At 42.9% G+C, this 24,268-nt stretch overlaps 1 protein-coding gene across 5 annotated transcripts in view; it reads right to left on the bottom strand.

Moving 5' to 3' along the window:
- The window catches only part of GRHL2 (grainyhead like transcription factor 2), a 156,774-nt gene that overhangs the window by 10,802 nt on the left and 121,704 nt on the right, over window positions 1–24,268 (bottom strand). For 3 of the 5 annotated variants that reach the window (XM_005613235.4, XM_014728224.3, XM_014728226.3), the window contains exons 10-14: window positions 22,276–22,363; window positions 21,641–21,780; window positions 17,030–17,061; window positions 5,046–5,140; window positions 923–1,008 (exon numbers count right to left, since the gene is read on the bottom strand). In XM_005613235.4, coding sequence (XP_005613292.1) covers window positions 923–1,008; window positions 5,046–5,140; window positions 17,030–17,061; window positions 21,641–21,780; window positions 22,276–22,363 — 441 coding nt within the window. The remainder of the gene's footprint in view (window positions 1–922; window positions 1,009–5,045; window positions 5,141–17,029; window positions 17,062–21,640; window positions 21,781–22,275; window positions 22,364–24,268) is intronic. The other 2 variants (XM_014728223.3, XM_070222456.1) reach the window with 1 other exon arrangement.

The raw sequence follows: 24,268 nt of genomic DNA, 5'->3' as shown, positions 1-24,268 counted from the left end.
GCAGTCCTGTTGTCTCCATCACTATAAAACACCTGGGTCTTCTATAACATAGTTGTACAGGGAGAAAAAAAGGTGGGAGAGGGTTAGAAACCATATTAAAGGTAGAGGCATATTTAAGCCATATTCAGATGGATAATACATGGATAAAATATAAAATAGCTTTTCCTGAGCCCAGGTTGGGTAAGGCTAGACAAAACTGGGGATGAGAATAGAGGTAGGGAATTCAGAATCTTACTTAAATCACTATAACTCTGCAAAATATATTTTTTTCTTTTTTCTTTTTTTTTTTTTTTTTTAAGATTTTATTTTTTCCTTTTTCTCCCCAAAGCCCCCCGGTACATTGTTGTGTATTCTTCGTTGTGGGTTCTTCTAGCTGTGGCATGTGGGACGCTGCCTCAGCGTGGTCTGATGAGCAGTGCCATGTCCGCGCCCAGGATTCGAACTGACAAAACACTGGGCCGCCTGCAGCGGAGTGCGCGAACTTAACCACTCGGCCACGGGGCCAGCCCCAATATATTTTTTTCTTAATCAAACAAGGTCATATTTTTATTTGGGATTACACTATCACAGCTAGCAAGATAGTTCCTAATTCTTTTGTTCTTTACATATTTGCAAGTTAACATATCTAATTGAGTTTCACACAAAGAGACAAAGGGAAACTCAGTTTAATCTTCCTCTATGGCATCTTACTCTGATTAGCCTTCAATCGACAGGGAATTGGCAGTTTCTCAGTTTCCTTCTCCTTAAGACGCTAATAAGCCATGACAGCACAGAGATCAGTGTCCCTATATGTCTCTGCTTTTTCTCTTTCTTTATAAAGCTCATTCTGGAGCCATCTCGAAGGCTGCATTTTAATAAATGGATTCCCGCTCAGGAGAATGAGAACAGGTTTCCTGGAGGTTGAAAGGGGTTCTTTGCTTACCGCTTCCATCAGGCCCTTCACCGTGGGAGATTTCAACATCAAAGCATCAAACACATCGTCAGTCTCCTTCCTCACGTACAAAAGCACTGAAAGAGAAGGCGGGGGGAAGCCGTGACTGAGGAGCCCACACAGTTGCCACAGGAGACTCCTTCCTGTCACACAGGTGTTGGAGACTGACATTATCTGCTAAGTCTTGGACCCCTGACCCAGACAACATCCTACAAGGTGAGGAGGCACCCTCATAGACAAGCTGCTGCTAGGGACTGTTGAGGAGAGGTTCTACGAGACAAAGGGACAACTGGGTAGCAGCTAACAGGCTATAAGATGCTTTCACACATTGTTTACAATTAAATTTCTCAAGGTGGGCACACGATCTATTACAAAGGCATTTCTTTCTGTGACTTTGGTTTTCTACTTATTTATTTGATCATTCAACAAATATTACTGAATACCCATCTGGGCCCCTAGGTCCAGGCTGTGTGCTAGGAGCTAGGGTTGCAGCAATGAGTTAAGACACAGCCTGCCCTTAAGGAGTTCACAGTCCACTTAGAGAGGCAGGCATTCCTCAAACAAGCAGACAACTAGACGGAATTATAAGAGTTATGAAGGAAAAAGACACGAGAGAGTGCTTATAGGGGTCTGAGCTTTTCAGGGGGGTGAGGAGGGTAGGGCTCCCAGGTTACCTTGAAGGAAAGATCTGAGTCATGAAGGATGTGTAGGTGTCATTGCAGGCAAAAGAGGTGGAGAGGGCCGGGAGAAAGAGAGGACAGGGAGGGCAAACTCCAGGCAGGCAGACCAACATGTGCAAAGGCCTGGGAGGGAGATGGTGTGTGTCAGAGGCAAGCTGAGGGAGAAGCTTAGGATCTGGAATATAACAGGTCTGGCTTTGACCCCAGTTCAGCCTGCTGTGGGGCCCTGGCCACTTAACCTCTCCAAGCCTTGGTTTTCTCTGCAAAACAGGGATAATAATAATATCTGATTCATCCAGTCACTGTGAAGGTTAAATGAAATACCATCCATGTGGGATGCTTAGCAGGGTGCCTGGCGCACAGCAAGCACCCATTCCTCAATCAGTGGATGCTCTAATGAAGTGACTGTCCTGGTTCTAGTGCCCTCAGTGAAGGTGAATGCAGCTCTCTGTTCATTTCTTGGTAACATAATATTCTCAATTTGACAATGCACAGAACACGAGAGATGGTAGGAACCCCAGATATCATCAGAGATGTGCAAAGTGAGCCTCAGAGAGGCAAAGATATCCCGCCATTGTCCTCTTGGGGCTTAGCTCCCAGAAAGAACTGGGAGTTGCCATTCAGAGGCGACCCTCCAGGACCAGTGAGCTGACTGCCCTTTCTCTCCTTTTCCCAGTAATGTGGCTTCTGGGTCTTCCTTCAGAGGAAAGGAAGAGAGCCAAGGCCAAAGCCCCATGCACCCGGCCGCTATAGGAAGAATGCAAAGGTCAAAAACCCAGCTGAGCCTGGATCCCGACGACAGTCTGATACCAACTGAGCTACAGTCTCCAGCAACCTGAAGAATGAAGTTGGAGCTAGGAAATGCAATCAGCTCTAACTAACCCTCTCATCCCTTCTCCCCCTCCTCCCATCCCCAAGGACTTCATTAAAGCCGCCTACCGTATAAAGGCAAAGTCTACAGGGGTGCACATGGGTTCTGCCTGCATTTTCTGCAGCCAGCAGACGTTCAGTTTGTGTATGACAAAAAAAGTATTGCAGAGTTTCTTCTCTTTACCAAGTATAAAAATAAAATGCCAATTAAACAAATAGATTGATGTGTCTCCAAAGATTTCCAAATCTAGTCATGTGGAAGGAATATTTTATAGCCTTCAATTCAGCTGAAATGATCTAGTGACTTAATGGCATTATGAGAGGGCTCCAAGTTAGCAGTACAACAAGAAATCATGAGACCACAGGACTGCAGTTACAACTAGATGAGGAAAATTACAGTAAACAAAACAAAAGAAAAATCCCACTGGTGGCTGTTATGATGAACATTCTATAACTTCTTCCAGGAGCCCCCAACAGAAAAATAAAATTTCCAGCAGGCTGAACCTAAGAAAACCCCAAATCATGTTCTATTAAAATGAGTACTGCTTCCATTGGATTTACAAATCTCTTCTTTTAAAATCATTGTCTTTGAAATAGTATGGTTGCTTCTCTCGTTGCAGGTGTTGCTGGAAAGGGTTAAAGGTGATCTGGGGGCATGTTGATGGGCTGTGGGAGAGACACCCTCAGGGCAGTGCCACCATTTTCCTGCTGGGCTTGTTGACAGCCACGCTCACTTGCTGGGCTTATAGCACACCCCCACGGCTTGCCCAGGGAGTCAGCTTTCATTAACTGTGTGTCTGCGGCAGAGCACTCGTAATCATCGCTCCAGCAATAACAACCATCACACATCCCAGACATTGTGCGGACAAAGGCAGACAGCCACAGGGAGCAGCCCAAAGTGACTCCCACGGAGCCACGCTGAGAAGTGGCTACAAAGGCAAAACAAGGAATAATGGCATTGGTGATAATTATGGTCATTTTCTTTTCTGGAGATCGTCAAACAGATAAACAATGGGAACTGTCACGGACCCTGATTCCTTGTGCTTGTCAAAGACCAGCTCAGAGTGGGAGCTCCTGGCGAGGGGCTTGGTAACTCTACTGTGCCTTTCCCAAGAAAAGCCACTCCTGGCAGAACATTTTCTCTATTGCTGGTAGGTTGCAGCGCCCTCATGTGTCTATGATTTAGATGTTTCAAAGGCCACAGCCTTGCTTTTCATCACAGCCTAATACAATCCCTAGTGGTAATTTGAGCGCTGGCTTCACCATCTCAAAATAATATGAAAAGCACAAACTTCGGGCCAGCCAGCATGCACTACATATGGATGCAAGCTACGCTTACTTTTGCCTCTGTGATTCTTGATTCCATCTAACCTTGCACTCACTGCAAAGTTTGAGATATAAAAGGCACGCAGGAATGGACCTCAAAATGCACTCGAGTATTTAAAAATGATGGTGAGCCTGTGAAGTCGGAAAATCTTTTACACGTTTCAATGTTGCTAATACAATTAATACTACCCAGGTATTTCTGTTCTTTCCATTTTGAAACACTAAATTACCTATTCACAATTAATATACCTTAACTAGATCCAGGCCTGGTAGTAAAAACAATAGTTATGATAGCAAACACACGTGCTTGCTGCGTGCGAGGCGCCCGAGTGAAGTGTTTCACATACATTAACTCATCAATCCCTGCAGTGGCTCTGTGAGGGAAGTGTCATGCCTGTTTTATAAATGAGGACTCTAAGGAGCAGGCAACCTGCCCAATGGCATACAACTCCACACAGCTGAGGCAGGCTACACAGGGGATGCTCTTGACCATTATGCAAATCCCATTTTAACAAATAGGAAAAAAATAAAATTTCTCAATAACAAAAAACTGAAGGCTGTGCAGATGGCAGATATATTTAATATGGTAACCTGACTCATTAAAAGTCCAGTGCTGCCTAAGCTGAAGGTGTCTGGAAGCTCCTGGTGTTGGCTACAGCAGGATACGGGGGGAAACTGCCACCCTCGTCGCCTTCCTCTTACTCTGAGGAAGAGCAGCGAATTGTGTACATCATCTTAAATGCTAAGCAAGACACAACACGCTCGTGCTTCATTTCTTACTTTCTTGGTGAAGTGGAATAAGACCCTTGACTGGGAGAAAATGAGTAAGTTGTGATGTCACAGAAAACAGGTTCATTTACTTGTGTGAGATTAATAATTTTCATCTAATGTACAATTAACTCTCAACTGCAGGTGCTTATGAGATGCTATTATCACATACACAGCAAGTGTTCCTTTTTCATCTTTTATCTCACTGCTGGATGAGTCAGTATATTCATTACATTTCTCCCAAGGCAAAGGAAAGAACCAGTGCCCAGAAAGAATAAACGTTTGCTTAAGATGATTAAAAGGACAGGGTTTAAAGCAAAGGAGAAGACTGTGGATTTCCTGTGTCAATAAAAAATCTCGCAGCCAGCCTGAACCACAGGGGTCTTCTTGGTGAAATGCCCCCCCCAACTCTTGATGGGAGGAGGGGTTACTTCAGCATCGCCAGTGGAGTACCCCAACGGGAGAGATACCTCGCTTCATCCCTTCTTCTTTCATCTGCTTAGAAGGTGCTGGACCAAACTCCTCTTCCATGGGCCTGAACATCCGTTTAACAAGGACACTGCTGCTAGAAAAGATGAGCAGGAATTGTTAAGTAAAGCATGCAGGGTACCAAAACAAAGGTTCACGTATGTGTCAGGTCCTATCTTTTTCCTTTGTTTATATCATCCCTCGTTCTCCACAACTGGATCTACTCATCAACCCCTTTTTTCCCCCTTACAAGTCTCAAGTCATCCCTGTCTGAGGCAGAACACACACACTAGTCTCTTTAGGGTGTGGACCTAAGAACCACTTCCTGTTGCTGGATATGGATCCACCAAAAAGAGACTTTTGGGTTTTACCCACTCTATCCTGCAGCTAACCGATCTTCCTGCTCAGAAGATCAGGGCTGGGGTAGCAGGAGTGAGCCCTGGTGCCTGTGTGGTCCCCAAGTTACATCAGCCCCTCCCATCTAGCTAGGGCCTGGGTGTCCTGCCCTCTCTTGCCAGCTCCCCGAGGGCACAGCAGGGACCTATGGAAATGGTGGAGGCCTGCCTGGCTGGTTCTGTTCTGAGGCTGCCCTGACTCACTGCTGTTCTACGGCTCCATCAGGTTGGAGCAGATGAGGCTGCAGTGGTGGAAGTTCCCTGGAGACCCAGACCTCAGCTGTCCAGCCTTTACTTCCCTTTGGGAGAGGGTTTCAGTCCCACTTCCTGAGGCCCCAAATGTCCCCAACTGGGCCACCCAACTGGTGGTTCTGCATTTCCTCCCAAAGTCCCTGTCCTTTCTGGGCACTTTAAGGAAGGGGAAGACTGTTCGAGAGGAATGGAAATTGGAATAGACTGTCACTGAAGAGAAGTCATTGATGCTGAGTGTTACGGACTGCATGTTTGTGTTCCCCCAAATTTATATGTTGAAACTCTAACTCTTAGTAGGATGGTACTGGAGGTAGGAGCCTTTGAGAGGTAATTAGGCCATGAGAGTGGAGCGCCCATGATGGGATTAGTGTCCTGACAAGGAAGGGAAGCCCTTTCTCTTTCTGCCATCTGAGGACACAGCAAGAAGACGGCTGTCTGCAAGCCAGAAGAGGGTCCTCACCAGACATCAACCCTACTGGCACCCTTTATCTCAGACTTCCAGCCTCCACAACTGTGAGAAGTAAATTTCTGTTGGTTAAGCCACCTGGTTTATGGTATTCTCTTATAGCAACCCAAAATGACTAAAACACCGAGAAAATGCTCCCGGAGTCTTACTGGTTTTTTTTTTCTGAGAAAGGGATATTCGAGGTGGAGAGACATCTCCATCGTCTCTCTCTGTTTTTTTTTTTTTGGAGGGAGGAAAGATTCGCCCTAAGCTAACATCTATTGCCAATCTTCCTCTTTTTTTTTTCTCCCCAAAGCCCCAGTACATAGTTGTAAGTCATGTCTTACTATTATTTAAGCCCTCAAGAGAATAAATGCAGGTTTTCAGAAATTTTTTTTATATTTTTTTCCTTTTTTTTTTTTTGAGGAAGATTAGGCCTGAGCTAACATCTGCTGCCAATCCTCCTCTTTTTTGCTGAGGAAGACTGGCCCTGAGCTAACATCTGTGCCCGTCTTCCTCTACTTTATAGGTAGCATGCCTACCACAGCATGGCTTGACAAGCGGTGCGCAGGTCTGCACCCAGGATCCGAACCAGTGAACCCCGGGCCACAGAAGCAGAATGTGTAAACTTAACCGCTGCGCCACCGGGCTGGCCCCAGGTTTTAAGAAATTTTTAACCTCTTAGGAGATTCCTGGAACCAGGCACAGGAAGCAGTGACAGACAGAACTGTTAAGACTGAGCTCTGGGTCCAGACTACCTTGGTTTAAACCTCTGCCTTATAATTTGCTAGCTCCAGGTCAAGTTCCTCAAGTGCCCTAAGCCTCAGTCTTCTTGTTTTTAACAGGAGGTTGTTGAGAGAATTAAACGAATTCAACATATGTAGAGCACCATAAAGTTGCCTGATACATTGCAAGAACTATTGAAGTGTTAGATACAGATGATGATGATGATGATGATGGTCATTAAAGTCAGAGAGATTTGAGGAAGAGAGATATGGGGAAGAGTAAATGAGGCAGACAGTTTGAAAGAGGTCATAGTTTCCATTACCATCAGATAGCAAATAGTCCAAACTACCACACAGGTCCAGTTTAAGAACTAAAGTTGGAAAAGCTTCCAGCAGGAGAGGTTGCCATTAATCCCAAGTTTCCAAGATAATACCAAAATCCTGCTTGAAAGCTAACTCCCCATTGGCATCATTGTCATGAAGAAGTTATTCATCAATTTTCAAGTTGAGCTAATGGCAGGTCCAGTGGTAGAAAGAGCACATGGTACAAAACTGTGAACAGTCCAAAAAGTATTTCTATTAATTCTAGTAGTTTAAATTATTAAACCAGCAATGCTTTAATTTACCATCTCATACTCTAGGTGGTCCAAAATTATGTCTATCACCCTGAATAAGAGTTCACATTTTACAAAGTGCTTTTCATCTTCTTGGTTGATTGAGTCTTATGAATACTCTGTGAGCCACCTAGGCCAAGGACCAATCTTATCCCTGTTTCACTGATGATCAAACTAAGGCTCAGCGCGTTAAGTGTCTTTCAGAAGGCAAGACAGCTAATAAGTGAAACAGGCTGTTTTCAGAGACCCCAGCTTTGAGGGACAACCCCATGATAAAGGTATTCAATAAATCTGAGATGATGATGAGTTAGGATATGAGAAATGATATTAAGAGTCAGCATTCTATTTTATTCCCTAGTAAGTCCCACTATAGAAAAAACTAGAGGAAAGACTCAAGTCCCAGCTGAAGGTGATAATAAGTTTTTAGAGCACTGTTCCCTCTGTCTTCCCCTCACTTTTTTTTAAATCATAAAAGTAGGTTATATTATTCTGTCATGCCTTGGAACTGAGGTGACCATGACCTTGGGAACAGAAGATTAAAAATCCATTCCAGCCGTCAGTGACCAGTAGGTTAATAATGGATAAACAGCCTGTAACATCACCAGACACTCTCATGCTGTGTGAGGGTTCCTAAACCAGTGATTTTCTTTTTCTCACCAGGCAAGATTTATTTATATTTTTCTACTTTTGTTGACTTTTGATAGTACCTCGTTCTGAGCCATGACACTTTGCCACTAAAATAACATCTTGGATAAATTATAATTCTCTCAGGAGTACAAGAATGTTTTTACACTTTCAAATCTATAATCCCAGTAGGAGTCAATAAGTTTGTGCGGTCTGAATTCAACTGTTTCATTTATTTTCAAAGCAAGGCAAGAAAAGAGGGGCAGATATGACCGCCTCATTTGACAAATGAAAACAGCACAAATTTTAGGTCTCCTGATGCCCTGTCCAATTACATTGGATTGTACCACAAAAGGACATGAGAACAAGGAGAAGGTGTTTTCTCTGACATCAAGCTCCATCTCACTGGCACAATGTGTGAAATACGTGGAGTGACTCCAGGTTCAGAGGCACAGTAAGCTGTTAACCTTGTGGGGTCAATCACAGGCAAAGCAAGTCCCTGAGGTATAAACAAAGGAGTGCTAAGCGTCCAGAAAACATTGGAAAAGTATTCAGGTCTGAAGCCCGGGTCTCTGGCTGTACCTGGGAAGAGCAGTGTCGTGCTCTACCTGCAGCCCGAACTGCACAAGACAGGAGTTGCAGGCACCAGGGAGACACAGCTTCACAACTGCTTATGGTCTACGTATGCCCTAAATAAACTGAGGTTCCTTCCCAATGTTACCTTCAGGAAAGGGGAGTTCCTCTTGCATTCAAGTCCTCACAAAGTCTCTCACATTAGGGAGTGGGATCTCAATTAATTTATTTTCAACAGCAAATTATTCTTTGGGAAAGAACACATCCTGAAAAGAGTTTAATTAATGCTAGTTTTGGATATTGATAGAATTCATTTGACAGAATTAGTAAAAAACAAAAACAAACAAACAAAAAAAACCCAACCAACCAACAAGCAAACAAAACTCACATACACTTAGTCACAATTACTATAGTTACGAGCTCAAAAATTGCAAGTAATAATGACTAGGTCAGTAGGACTCAGAAATATTATTTTAAGAAGAAACACAGATATTTCTGTTTCTGCCTAAGATGTTGTAGCTTGTGGCAAACCAGTGTTCCAGCCAAGAACAATGTGAAACTTTTCAACTATCTTATTGAAGGTATTGGAGACTGCTGATGAGTCAGTCAGAACTTGAGGTGCTGAGACCTCAAAGAAGAGAACTTGAGAGAGGTGAGCTGATAATCAATGAGCCACTTTTCCCCTAAAAGCATTTGCCATTTCTTGACTGGGAGTAGAGGATGATAATCCCAGCAGAGGTATATATTAAAGGCAAAGAATTTTGCACGGCTTTCAGCAATCTCATAGTGTTAGAGAAACAGAAATTGGTGTTTAGAACTGCAAAGGTATCCAGGACTTATGATCAAATTTCCAGAGAGTAGGGAAGCAGAAAAACAAAGCAGACACTTTGCAGTATACCTTCTGAGGTATTTGCGAAGTTCTTAAGCTAATGGATAAGAGACTGAAAAATTAAGTAGAAAGACCTTGAAAATCACAGAGGGTATTTTGGCAGTCTCCCCATGCTAAGGAGACAAAAATCAGATTTCAGGTCCCACCAAGGAAGAAAGCCCTTGGAAAGTTCCTCAGAGCTACATTCTAGGAGTTAGGATGAAGCAGAGGTAGTCTGAGGCTAATACAAACTGAAACCCAGCTTTGGGTCAGTTCTGTCCCTGACTCGGTTATGGTGATCTGCACTCACTTAGGCTGCACACCAGAGCATAGGAAAAGCCTTCATAAGAGAAAAATATGGTCATCCAGAGCCTCCATAATTTTATTATCATTATTCATCATTCAATCAATGTTTATCAAATATACTAATAAACAGGATAAAGATAAAAATAGACAATAGAAACAGACCCACAGACAATACCCTTATAGCAAGTTATTTGAGCTATCAGATTTGAACTTGAAAATAACCATGATTATTGTGTTCATGAAAATAAATGACAAGACATATAGAACTGAAATCTATTAAAATACAAAAATCAATCAAGTGGAAATCCTAGAACTAAAAAGTGCAATAACTGAAATTAGGATCTCAACAGATGAGTTTAAGAGTAAATTGGAGGGCTGGCCCCGTGGCCGAGTGGTTAAGTTCGCGCGCTCCGCTGCAGGCGGCCCAGTGTTTCGTTGGTTCGAATCCTGGGCGCGGACATGGCACTGCTCGTCAGACCACGCTGAGGCAGCGTCCCACATGCCACAACTAGAAGAACCCACAACGAAGAATACACAACTATGTACCGGGGGGCTTTGGGGAGAACAAGGAAAAAAATAAAATCTTTAAAAAAAAAAAAAAAAAAAAAAAAAAGAGTAAATTGGACACAGCAGAAGAGAGAATTTGAAAGTTAAGTCAGTAGAAACTATCCAGGCTGAAGCATGGTGAGCAAAGAGGATGGACATTTCAGAAGAAAAACATAAAAAACATAAGGTCACAAAAAAAAGTTCTAATACACATTTAGCGTCTCAAAGGAATGCAGAGAGAGAACAGAGAAGAAGCAATATTTGAAGAGGTAACAGCCGAGAATGTTCTAAAACTGATGAAAGACATCAACCCACAGATTCAATAAGTGCTATAAAATACCAAGCAGGAAAGAAATACCAAAAAAAAAAAAAAAAAAACCCACATGTAGAAACATCATAATAAAAATTCTGAAAACATAAGAGAAAGAAAATTTTAAAAGCAGCCTACCCCCAAAACAAGAGAGAAGGAAAGAAAGATAGATAGATTACATTTAAAGGAGCAGCAGTAAGGCAGTCAGCTGACTTTTCAACAGAAATAATGGAAACTAAAACTGAAAGAAAGTAACTGCCAACCTGGAATTTGATACCTAGCAAAAATATTCTACAAAAGTGATTGCAAATACAAACATTACCAACAAACAAACAACAAACAATATGAGGGAACTGTTTGCCAAAGTTTCCCTAAAAAAAGAAATGCTAAACAAAGTACTTCAGGCAGTGGGAAGAGGATCCCAAAGAGAAACAGAAATAAAAGACAACAGAAAGGTACATATAGGTTAAATTTATAAAAGGAAGTAAAGCTCAGTTTTAAAAGTTTTAAGTTTAAATCTTCCAATTTGCAAAATGGCAAACTGGTATGCAAGCAAGAATAACTGGTACTAACGTAAGAAACTGATGAAAATCTGTGACTCTGAGGGATAGTAAAAATGATTTTCATTTGCTTAAGTATTTTTAAAAACCTCTCTTGCATATCTGATACAGATTTGACTATTACTGGGTGGGTTTTTAAATGCAATATTTAACAGTAAAAGATAAAAATATATCAATCAAAAAGCAGGTAGGCTTCTTACAACTGCATGTACATCTACAATTATCTCAAAATAAAAAGTTTAATTAAAAACAGAGAGGCAACATTGTGGTAGTCACTTATGGAACTATTTCCAATGTTATGAGAATCAATATTTGTGCCTTGGGATAAAAGTTCTGAGGACAATCCCACATATACGGATTTTAAAAGTGCTGTGTCTCAACTTTGACGGTAGTAGAGAAGAATTACCCTGATAAACGGTGTGAGATAAAAAAACTTGAGTTATGAGAAAGACACTGATGTCAAAGATGAATTGTGAAGAATTTGAGTAAAAGTGTTTCATAAAATGTGACAGATATTTCTAAATGATATGTTATTCTTTAAATGCATGGGTAATTAAGTTAAAGTATCAGCAGATCACTGATTCTTTTGGCTTTATCCATAAAGATTTCTCTATTCAAGTTGGCCCAAAAGCTCTAATTTATGCTTTCATCCTCTCCTTGGGAAGTTGCCCTATATTTGTAACCACCTTATACTCTTGCGTATGTGGTAAAACATAGCCCAGTATACCCCACATTTCATGGTTTGCTTAGCATCCCTGAGAACCTTATTAAAGAAAAGCACTTAGTTCTCTGGGAAATTGCTCCTTTAAGAGAAGTAGTGCAGAATTCTAGATGAATTTTATTTTTTGCTGATGAACACACAGTGAATACTTATTTAGGTTTAATATTATGCTGGTTAAATGCACTCATTGGTGATTGGCTAATAATCTCTAACTTCCCTAAAGGGTATTGAATTCTAGCCAAAGTGTTGGCTTCCACGGAAGACGAGCATCCAGAACCGCCTCTTTTTCTCAGTAACACTGTAACCAAGCTCATGGTTTGGCCTAGCAGCATCTACAGGACCCTCCCTTCTGCAAGAGGAAAGGCAGGGCCCTCTGCTGGAGTCACTCAGAGCCTGATGCGTGAAGTCACCTTGGGGAACTGACTCTCCAAGCTGGTATGGAACCAATCTACAGGGTTGCCCAGCCCAACGTTTGCCTTCTTCTAGCTTTTGTTTTCCTAAAGCCTCAGCCTTTGAGAAGGTTCTACAAGGTGGTCCCACGGGACATAGTGGTGGGCCTTTGAGAACAACCAAGGGGATAAGAGAAACTCTTGGAGAGTATTGAGGTCTGAGGGTCCCAAGCAGCATCCCATGGTGATGGCAGGAACTTACAGGGAAACCATTGTCCTTCAGACACAGGGACACTCAAACTCGCAAGGATCCCTGTGCCCCAACGCCGGGGCCACAGAGCTGCTAGGCTTGAAGGGACCTCACAAGAGGCTGGAAGAGGCAGTACCTCAGTGGGGACCAGTGTGGACAGAGGATCAAGGCCAGAAAGGTTTTCTAGGAACTAGAGGTCAGATGGAGATGGAGACCAGATCCCCAGAAGTAATGGAAAAAGAATTTCTCACCATGCATGACATTTGCATATCAATTTACATATTATTTCAAGCAGTTTAAAGCCCTTCCCTCTTCCCTGTAAGAGCCATTCACGAGTCCCTGGTTAAAGGCCTGGGCTGTGAAGAAGATTCTTTCTCTTTGACTCGCTCTTTCCATTCTTCCTCCCTCTCCCTCTTCCATTTCTCAATTAAGTATCATTTATTCAGGGCCTGAAAAGGAATCTTAACAATAAACAGCTGTGATGTTTTTAAAAGCACCTTCCATGTGTCAGGACACTTTATATAATAATGCATATAATAACTATCACGTAGGTAGTGTTATCCCCTAATTTTAGATGAAGAAACTGAGGGTCTAAAAGGTTGTTATATTAAATTACAGGGCTTGTGAGTTGGAGGCCAGATTCAAGTCATGGCTGACTGGCTCTAGAGCAGCGGTTCTCCAACACTGCTGAGCAACAGGAGCACCTGGGGACTTGAAGCAGGTCCCTCTGCCTGAAGTGCACCCCACACCACTTAAATCAAAATTGCTGGGCATGGTACCTGTACGTGAGTGCATTTTAACTCCTCAGGTGATCCCAATGTGCAACAGGAGCCCTGCTGCTGAAAACTGCTGTCCAAAACCCTCTTTCTCTAACTGTTGTATCCCCTGCCTACAAAACAAACTTACACAGGATCTCTCTGTCGATTCCCAAATTCAGCACCAGAAGTTACCCCAAATACTCACTTTACCATGAGATAGGGAGGCAAGAACAAACAAGCGTTCCTCTCTTTGTGCCGTTTAGGCACGTGGCTAATGATTGCTCCCTGTCCCACCTCATCCGAATTTTCTCTAGTTTCTCTCTTTAATTGCATCCAGGTTTGCTGGCACTTTGGGCCAAAAATCTCCCCTACTTATGAACAAGTCTTTGTCTGACCATCACTCCGGCTTTGGAGTTGCTAGAAGAGGGGCTCTGGTGTGCCTTGGCTGGGCTATCTCCTCCAGTTGGTGGATGTGTGAGTGATGCTGTCAAGCACTCAATTAGATGCTTTAATACTAACAGGATTATGCCTAGCAGGGAGAGTGAAGAACTAGTCAGAGACAGTCCTGGTGGAGGCTGTGCCGATACCAGTGAAGGTGGTGCTCCTCAAGGCTAGGCGTGCATGTGCAGTGGCCTCAGATCTGATCCCTTCTGCTGGCTGCACTCATTTGGGCTCGTCACAATCCGAGTCCCATGCTTCAAGGGATGAGACAAAGGCTTGTCAAGGCCAGAAAGCTTTACAGTGAGGGCCTGTCTCTTGATGCCTCCTTGGTAGCTTAAGAATTAAGAACTCCTGGGGCTGGCCCCATGGCCCAGTGGTTAAGTTCAGCACACTCTGCTTCAGCAGCCCAAGTTCTTGGTTTCAGTTCCCAGGTGCAGACCTACACCATTCATCAGCCATGCTGTGGCAGCAACCCACATACAAAATAGAAGAAGACTGGCATAGATCTTAGCTCATGGCAAATCTTCCTCAAGCAAAAAAAGAAAAAGAGGAGGATGGGCAACAGTTGTTAGCTCAGGGTGACTCTTCCTCAGCAAGGAAAAAATAAGAATTAAGACTTAATTCCTGGTAGATCAACAATTAAGAAAGTTAGATGATAGGGCACAACAGCTAAAAGCAGGTGATGGGAACATAGCTAGGCCCAGGTTCAAAAGCTGCCTCTCTCACTTGCCAGCTGTGTGACTTAGAAGAAGCTTCTCAATCTCTTGAAGTTTCAGTCTCCTCATTATAAAGTGGATGTAATTATAGCATCTTCCCCATGGGAATTTTGGGAGAATTCAATGAAATAATGTGTATAAAGCACTTAGTACAGTGCCTAGCCAAAGTATGAGTGAATGTTAATTATTACTTTTACATATAACAATAGCCAGGTCCCTACTATGTATTAACACTGAGGCTCCAAGCCGCCCATATCAGTTCAACTGGACTCGAACTACAAGATGTATAAGAATAAGAGACCCAGGCCTCGGGCCTCATGATTATGCAATAACAGAGTGTAATTCCTACCGGAAGTCCAAGCCAAGAGTTAGAAGTCGGTCAACTGGCCACCTAAATGTTGCCATCTGGCAAGAAGGACAGTTTAGGCTGAGGTGGACTTACAGATGAGGAGGTCTCAGACACTTCTCACTCACAATGCTAAGTTTTTGCAAGAGAATAACCGAATGTTAGTGCAGAAGGGATCCTAAAGATCATCTTATACAAAATCCTCATTTTATAATTGAGGAAACTGAATTCCAGAAGTCAAGGTGTCACCCAAGCCTTCACATAGGTCAGTAGCAGCCCAGGAGTAGAACGTGGGCTTCCTAAGCTCAGAGGCAATGTTCTTTCCATGACGCCACATTGTCCCTTGTAAAATATGTGAATAACAGATTAGAATTGATAGGGCTAATCATTTCTGCTCATTCCAGCCACTGGAAATATATTACCTATGTGCCAAGATAAAAAGAACAATCTAATTAGGTATTTAGAAAATTTAGAACTCAGAATTTAGAGGTCAGATCCCAGACAAGGTTCTGCTCCTAAGCAGCTGGAGAATTATTTGACTCCTTGAAATTCTCTATCCTTTAGGGCAGAGGCTAGCACATTTTTCCTGTAAAGCGCCAGATTAGTAACTATTTCTGCTTTCCAGGCTATATGGTCTCTGTCGCAATGACTCAACTGTGCTCTGGTAGCACCAATGCAGCCACAGACAAGACATAACGGAATTCACAGGGCGGTGTTCCAACTCAACTTTATTTATAGACACTTGAATTTCATATAATTTTCATGTGTCATGCAATATTATTATTCTTTTGGATTTTTTCAACCATTTAAAAATGTTTGTGGACAGTACAAAAATAGGTGGTGGGCCTGATTTGGTCCTCAGGCCATAGTTTGCCAACCTCTGCTCTAGGAAATGAGCTCAGCAATATCTGCTCCACTTACTTCACCTTGAAATGTTTCACAAGTAAATATATAAATTACATAAGAATAGGGAAGCCTGGGTTTGACTCTAGTTTGAAAAACAATGATCTAAAAATTTCAGTTATACATGTAAGTCAAACCAAGATTTTAGTCCTATACGTGCAATGTAATGTAGATATTGAAAAATGAATGTAGTTCTAGATTGCTTTAAGAGAAAAATATCATCCAGGTCATAAGAAGAAATTATCGCAGTACAATCTCCAACTTACGTGGTTCAGAACATGTTTACTTCTGAGAGCCAATTTTAAGGAGACTATTAACAGATTTGGTGGTGTCTCCTGGAGGGAGAATTAAGACGTTGAGAGGTAAAACTGTTTTACCAAGAACAGTTGCAGTGAGGAAGGAGATGTTTGAATGACGAGGAAAGGATGAGACTGATTTAGAGAGCAGAATTACAGCCAATGGGTAGAAGTCAAAAGAAGGTCAACATCAGTTTAACAGATAAAATAACTTTCTGAGAGCTGGAAGCATCCAAAGGTGTAATGAGCTATCTCACACTTCAGAATATCCCTATTCAAGTAGGAGCTGGCTGACCACCTATCAAGGATGTGGTATAGATGTCACACTGCCTAGGAGAGAGTCAGCTAAATGATCTTGAAGGTTCCTTTTGGGCTCTAAAATTCTAGGAGTCTATAAAACGAGTTAATGGATAGAAAGCACAATGCAGAGACTTGATGTGTAAGACAGTGGGAGCCTTTAGTGACCCTGTGTAAACCCTCTCTTACCTACAACCCTAAGTAAGGCCAATGACGAGGTTCTCAGCCTTCCCAGCTCCCATTCAAAGCAACCTCACCACTAGCCCACTAGGCTCACTTCCCAGAGTGAGGGCTTCTGGAGGTGTATGTGGGTGGCAGGCTGTTTCCTTGGCTGTTGCCTCATGCTCAGTTTGATCTTGTGTTGGGGCCAAAGATTTCAGTAACTGGACTATTGGTGAAAAGGCAGAATCGAACAAATGTGTCACTCGGAAAAATACCTAGTTATTCAAAGGCAGATCACAGGAAGGAGAGAGCAATAGAGAGACTTGGAAGGAGAATGGCCTCCCCAGCATTCCTCCCAGACGGAGCCAGCATCAAGCCTTCCTCTCGGCTCTGAACCCACTCCCTGCCCTTGGTCACCCTGTGCTTGAAGAGCCATTTCTACTGCCATGAACTGACTCTGGGTGTTTACGTGAAAGAACCATGACTTACCCTTCTCGTTCATCATCCGTGTTGTAATACACCTGTGGAACAAAACAGTAGACTCACTGTAGGTCAGACACAGAAAATGGAAACGTATCATGTGATCAACAAATTTCCTAAGGCCTTACCCTGTCTCTTAAAAAAGACAAAAGACAACCTGTTTAATGATGCTGTGTACGTGTGTGTGTGTGTGTGTGTGTGAACAACACTGCGTGTACATGTGTGTGTCTCTAAGGAAATACAACTTTAACCTCCTCACATTCTCGTTAGGGTTAATTCTTAGATTTTACCGAAATAAAATTGGAAATCTGATTATTTCTAGCTCAAGTCAGTCTGATCAGATAACCTGCAGCCCTGAGCCAAATCGTGCTTTTGACATTAAGGAAATATTTTAGCAGGATCTAAAAATCATTGTTTAGAGAGGCTCTGGAGCGAGGCCTGCGAGTAACCAACCCCCTCTGGCCCAGAGGTGAGCGACCGCAGACACTATGCTTTGGCAAGGGGAGGGGAGCGAGAGGGTCCTGTGGCCATGTGGCAGTAACCCCAGGCCCCGCTTTATTCCCCAAAGGGGCTTGGGTTACCCTGGCCTCACACAACCAGAAAAACTTGGGAGTCAACTGTCTTCAGGCTGGGGCAGTCACTGAGCTCTGGGAGGTATTCCTGGCCAGAAGGAAGACCTCTGAGAACAGACTTCTTTAGGTAGTCAGCATGGCGGCAGGCAGAATCAGATTTAAAGAAATTACGAAGCATCCTTATTATTTTATAAAACTATAGAAATCCAGAGGGGATCTGCTACGTATGTAAGTCCTTTTCATCCAATTATTTATAAAAATTATCTGCAGGCCTTTCATGAGCTTTGTCTGTGTGTTTCAGAACGATTCTCGTTTGAGTGAAGAACAATACGCAAGTCAGCACCAGACATATTTACATATTAACGTCAACAGTCGCCTCTGGTTCTAGTACACTTCGTCACTGTCCCTGCCCCAGTCGCCTGGGAGAGGAGCATCTGTGCCTAGACTGACACCCTCCCTACAGACTTTCTAAAAGGCTCTTGGTGGTTCCTGGGATGATGCCAAGTCCAGAGGTAGTTAGACAACAAGGCTGCTTACCTGGAACTCTGTGGGAATGAGTCATTCTAGTCATTAGTTCAGATTTCCACGGGGAACTTTTTCCTCTTAAATTTTGTATGTCTATTGTTGCATTGCATGCTTTGTTTCTTCTTAAACAGAAAACAATGAAGATAAGATGTCTCCTCCCACGCACCCCGAGTTTCAGTGTAGTGCTGGAGCATCCGTCGTTGTGATGTACTAGAAATGGGACTATCTATTTAGATGTATTTGGAGTGAGCCATATAAATGAGTGAGGCTGGGCCATTGCACTGGCCACACAAGTGGATTTTCTGGAAAATGTTCCTGACACAGGCCTGGTTTTTGCCGGTTTCTTTCCATGTGGCATAATGCATCTGCCCTGCCTGACCATATGGCAGGGTAACGGATTGCTGTCTGCAAAGCTGACTGGTGACCCGCAGATGGAAACAGCCTTCTCTTACGTATTTTCCTGCCCTCCTGAATGGCCTCTACTACACTGTCCCTATCACTGTCCTTGCATTGTCATTTCTCCTCCTCTCACGTAATGGCCCACTGTTTCTTCCTAGTCAGCTGCAGGGCTCATTGCGCAAATTTAATTTTTAGCGAGTGTTTCTCAAACTTTGAGTGCATAAAAAACATCTGGAGACCTTGTCATAAATGCAAATTCCTGGAACCCCCTTCAGAGATTTTAACTTGAAAGACCGGAAGTGGAACTTGGGAACCTGAATTCTTATCAAGGATTTGGGGGAAGATTGTGTACAAACCACCGGGGAGACTGTTCTTGAGGGTGTGAGGGAGGAGTGATGCCCTCCTCGGGTTCAGGTGCCTGGAGGAAGGCTGACACCTGCAAAGCACACAGCATCCAGACAGACGATGCCTCTGCATCCCACAGCGCCTCCCAAGCTCCCCGTATCACTTGTTTTTAAAGGCATTCCAGACAAAAGCCACAGTGACATCAGGGCTTTAGTGTGAGCAGAGGGAGGCTGAGAGGGAGAGAGGGAGATCTCCATAGCGCCTGCACTTTGGGTTCATTCCCTCAGATTAGTTTTTGAAAACTGTCTGACGAATATTCCAACCCACGTGTGAATCAACGAGATAGTGAAGGAGGAGGATGAGTGCAGGCTGACAAGCACTCCCCAGCCACGTCCCTGGGTGACTAGGAATCGCTGTAGCGCAGCGCCTCTGCCTTCAGCATGGCTCAGGGTCTCACTGACTGTCCCGAGCTAAAGCTGTGCAGAGCTGCGACGTGGCTGATTTCAACAAGGCTCGTGCCTGTAGTGGTTACTGTCACTATCACTTGCCTTCCTCCCCTACCCACCCCACCCCCATGGTAAAACTAGCCCATCTTTTGACCTGCCACTGCTGGCTCTTGTTTCCCATGTCAAGGTCAGCCAACCCCTGCCCCATGCCCACTTCTAACATGGTGGCACTGCCATCTTCCCTCCTGCCTCTGGACCCAGCTCCCAGACTTCTAGCTCTTCTAAGAAAAGGCAGCCTTTAAAGTCCCAGTCAGCTACTGTGGGAGCTCCTTTCCTTTGGCCAAGCAAGTTGATCAACCACAGAATATTCACGCATTGTTCCAGTGCACAGGAGAGTGTGTTCCTTTGTTGCCGGGAGCTCAGGCAGGCTGTGTCACTGACCCCTTAACTCTGACTCCAAGGCCACAGGGGAAGCCTGAGGGCTCTGCAAGGGAGGTTAAGGCCCCCAGCTCGCAGACCTTAACTTCACCGATGGCCTGGGGTGACACTGATTGGGATGCTTTGCAACCGCTGAAACCGACAAACTGTAAAGACTACACTTTCTGATTCAGCCACAAGCTAGGAGCCCAGCTCAGGATAGGGAGGAGGCAAGAGAGGCCACCAGACAGACAGCCATGAACAGCCAGGCTGGGTCACTTTTCCTCTTAAGATTCATTTACAGCTTTTTATATGTCAGAGAAATCTTGCCAAGAGAACAGGCCAGGCTCTCAGCTTTGACACGGAGCTGAAGCCAGTCATGACAGTAAACAAGAAGAACAATTGAACTCAATTATCTCCTCTTCTGGAAGGTGTGGACCTAGCTTCATAAAATCCCATGGGCAAAGACTACATTTACATGGGGTAAATATACAATCACCACCATGTTCTTGGGAGTTAAAAAATAAATAAAATTAGGTACTGGCCCTCATATCTTGATAAATCTTAACATTCTTCCTTTCCCCTTTGTGTCCTTGTTCCTATCAAACAAGTAAGACAAGATGGGAATGCTAAGTTAATTTTTAGTGGAATGCACCCTAAGAAAAATCTATGGGTATTTTGTTAGCATTTTGCGTCATTAAAAGCAATAAAAAGGCCCTCGTTGTCTGACTGCTTTGTCTCATACATACAATGAAATAACACGAGGGGACAAAATATTCTCAAGAAAGAGAAAGTGAAGCCAATGATGATTTCTCTTCCTAGACTAAGGTCAATGCCAAGGAGTGTCTGAACACTTAGAATGGAAAAAAACCTTCAGTACATCCTAAGCATGCCTCTACTTCTCAGAACAGACCTTTCCTCAAAGGACTTTGGGTTTAAAGGAAAACTAACCAACACCAGATTCACTAGAATCCAGTTGGTTTGGTGAAAGACAATTCTGGCTAATGCTAGCGAAGTGATTATTATTCTTTCTTTTTTTCATGCAACTTTAATTTATCCCATAAAATAAGTGATAATAAAGATATTATAAAAAGAAAAAATCACCCACATCTCATAGCCCTGCTCATCAAGTGTTATAATTTTTCTTGTCTCCTTCAAGTCCAGATATATAGTTGGAATCACTGGATAGGACAAATGGGTATTCTACTTTTTATTCACTCAACATCATCATAACTATTTCCCATGTTGCTACATAGTTTCCATAATTAGCGTTTTAGTGACCACATAACATTTCATCAACGTGAGCTACCATAATGAGTTAATTATTGGACATTTATCTTACTCAACATTAGCTCTTTCATTTCACTTGTAGACACACCTAACAGACAGGAATTGTTTTTTAAAAGGCTTGTCTGCAATCTCACTTTTCTTTTGGTATGAAGTGATTTACCTATTCAATGAGAACTGTTAATTTACTAAGGGAAAAATTGTTGTTGGTAGAGTTTTATTTAGTCACAGAATTTTTCCTCTTGTGCAACTTTAGTAAATTATAGGCACAGTTTCATTTCTCACCATTAGGTGGAGCTCTACTGCATCAGGCTAATCCACATGACAAAATCAACAGAACAAAACTTTTTAGAGGTTATCAGCCTTCTTACTTTCTTCCTCTTTCACTGCTTTGTCAACATATCACTAACATCAGCTCACTCTCTCCTTCCCCTTAGTAAGTCGGTTTCTTCTCCTGAGACATTCCTTTCTATAAAAATCCATTTTCTGTAGGGAATGACTGACTCTTTGTCAAAGGCACGGAGTGTGGGTTTGCGTTTTAAGGTCAACACTGCCTGAAGTGATTCTGTCTTAAGGCTCTACCAGCCCCACAGATGGGTGGCAGGCGGATGTTAGCAGGTAGGTCATACCTGTCCTGTCCTCTGCAGGTTTGCAAAGTGAACATCGGGGATGAAGAGGACTGGCTGCGAGTGCAGGTCAGGCATCGTTTTGAAGTAAGTGATGTCACTCTTCTTCTGTAAAGGTATCGCTGCCAACTTCCCATCAGAGGCTGGACATGATCACAAAACCCATAAACGACAGGGTTATACGTGACTAAGAACTCACAACTGTAAGCCCTAGTCTTGGCTAAATGTGATGATTTTCTCCTATGAAGCTTTCCAAATGCCCTGGATGTGAACACACTTCCAAAGGCCCCCATCTCCCATTGCCAAACCAAGAGAACGAGCTCAGACTCTGAGTGAACGATCCTGAGGCAGAGCTCTGGTCCCCTCACGCCCTCCTGTCCCTGTCTGTGCTCTGGATGCCTTGTCTGTAAAAGGAGAATGTTGGTCTCCACGATTATGAGGAAGTCCCTCCTAGCTCAAACATCCTGTCCTGTGATCATTTATTCTATTTGTTTTTCACAGGGACAATTCACCCCATCTCTACTACTAGGGAGAAGCAAGCCATCGCTTCCATATCCGTCGTTTCATCTGCAACCCTTCTCTCCACCTATTCCCCCAGTGGCCCTCGCTGGCGCCCACCCCTCCCCAGCGACACTCACAGTTGTTGCACTGGGTTTGGGAGGCCTGGCCTTTCCCCTTCTTCCTGTTCTGCTTCCTCTCTTCATCTCGGATTTTTCTTTCTGCTCCCTGACAAGGAAAAACAAATACAGACAATGCCAGACATGTTATCAGAGCACGCAAAAATACTGCCCGCACACAGTCACAGGCATATGAAACAAAACAAGGTGAGCAGGAGAGTGGGCAGCCCCATTTCCATGCCCCTCAGCAGGGTCGGGCCCCGGTTCTAAAAGCTGAGACTGATCATTAGTCCAGACCCTCTCTCTGACCTCCAAGTGATTCGACTTCTCCCAGATTTCCCCCTCTTTTCATGTCTTGCTTATTTAAACAACATCAATTTTGAATCCATACAGAAAGATGAGACGCAGTTCCCTATCCCAGTGAAGCCAGTTAAGTAACTTCAGTGATTATAATAAAATGTCCTAAGATGAAGCACCAGCCTGCTAACATTATTCTTCGGCACAGAGAGGGCATTAAAGTTGAGTGTGCTTTCCTGGTAAAACTTTTCCTTTGCTTGTTGTTATGGAACTTTTAAAAGTCATTACAGTAGCAGAAATGCAGGAGGGCGTAAGGCAACGACACAACGTGTAAGATCACTTTGTACATATAAGCAGGATTTTTGTTTTTGTTTTAAAATGTTCGCATGTTCTTGGAGATGGTGCTCATTCAACCAAATAGAAAGAAGTTTGGTCTATCCATTTCCTTTTTGCTCCTCTGTTCCTTGTAATCCGACCTTTTCACTGGCTTCTCTTGCCAAATACCATCCTGTGTAACCAGATGACCATCACCTATCTCTCTTTCCTTCTTGGCCTTCAAGATTCCCTGATTATCTTCTTCTCTCTTTGGTCTCTCTTCTATGTCAGCTTTGCTCACTTATTTTCCTTTTCTCACTCCCCAAATACAGATGTTCCAACAGTTTCCTTTTCTTCTCTCTCTCCATTCTTGCTGCAGAAGAATTCATCTGCATCCGGGTTTCTATGAGGCTCTAGACAGGTGACATCCAGATTAGACACCCTCAGCCTAAACTCTTCCCCTACGTTTCAGATCCGCATTCATAGCCCCTGCCCTTTGTGGCAGCATCTTTAAGGAGCAGTGAAGCATGGACTGGCCAGCAACCTCTAACCCTTTAGAAACTGGCCTCAAGTCATGACACACAAAAGGGATAGATGTGACAATATAAAAATATAATCCTTATGTTATATACACAAAAAAAATTGATTAAAAGGCAAAGAACAAATTGGTGAAAATACATGCAATAAAATATCATATGGCACATTAAATCCTTAATATATGATTCAAATTAAAAAAACAACTAATATATCAATAGAATATGGACAAGAGTCATGAATATGCAATTCACAGGATTATGCACATACAAAGGGAGTAGTTATTTTACAGTGCGTCACTTTTAAGTTTTGAATTTTCATTGATACTTATAAACTATGGAAATTCATAGCTGAGGGAGTTAAAATATAGAAATACTTCTTTTGGAAGTCTCTTCAACATATATTAAGGTTTTATAGAATTTTTGTGTCTAGATAACATAATATTTTCAAAAAATAGTGTTAAATATACAGATATCATTTTGTTCAAATGGGTGTAAAATATAAGCAAAAGCCTCCTATTAGTAATTTTTTCTTGGGTCCAATAAGACATTTTTCTATGTATTTGGAGTTCTGTACAGTAGAGTATTTAATATGAATAGAAATGTGGAACTTGTCTACCTATATAAATTGTAACGCACCCAAGACACACTCCAAGGTTTGTCAAGTAATTTTATTTCTAAATTAGTGCTTCATTTTGTACTATTTCTATGAGGAAAATGTACGGAATTAATCTGTTTCAAGATTTATACATATTTAACGGCAATTTTGGGGAAATAAAGTCACCTGCTTATTAACATAACATAAAGTGGCTCTCCACAGAGCCTCGTCTTGGTGCCACATCTATATAAGAAATGTCCTGCCCAGATAC

This window comes from Equus caballus, chromosome 9, assembly GCF_041296265.1.
Source record: "Equus caballus isolate H_3958 breed thoroughbred chromosome 9, TB-T2T, whole genome shotgun sequence".
Taxonomy (NCBI): domain Eukaryota; kingdom Metazoa; phylum Chordata; class Mammalia; order Perissodactyla; family Equidae; genus Equus; species Equus caballus.
The sequence above is the reverse complement of the archived record's forward strand: the minus strand, read 5'-3'. Positions and strand labels throughout refer to the sequence as shown.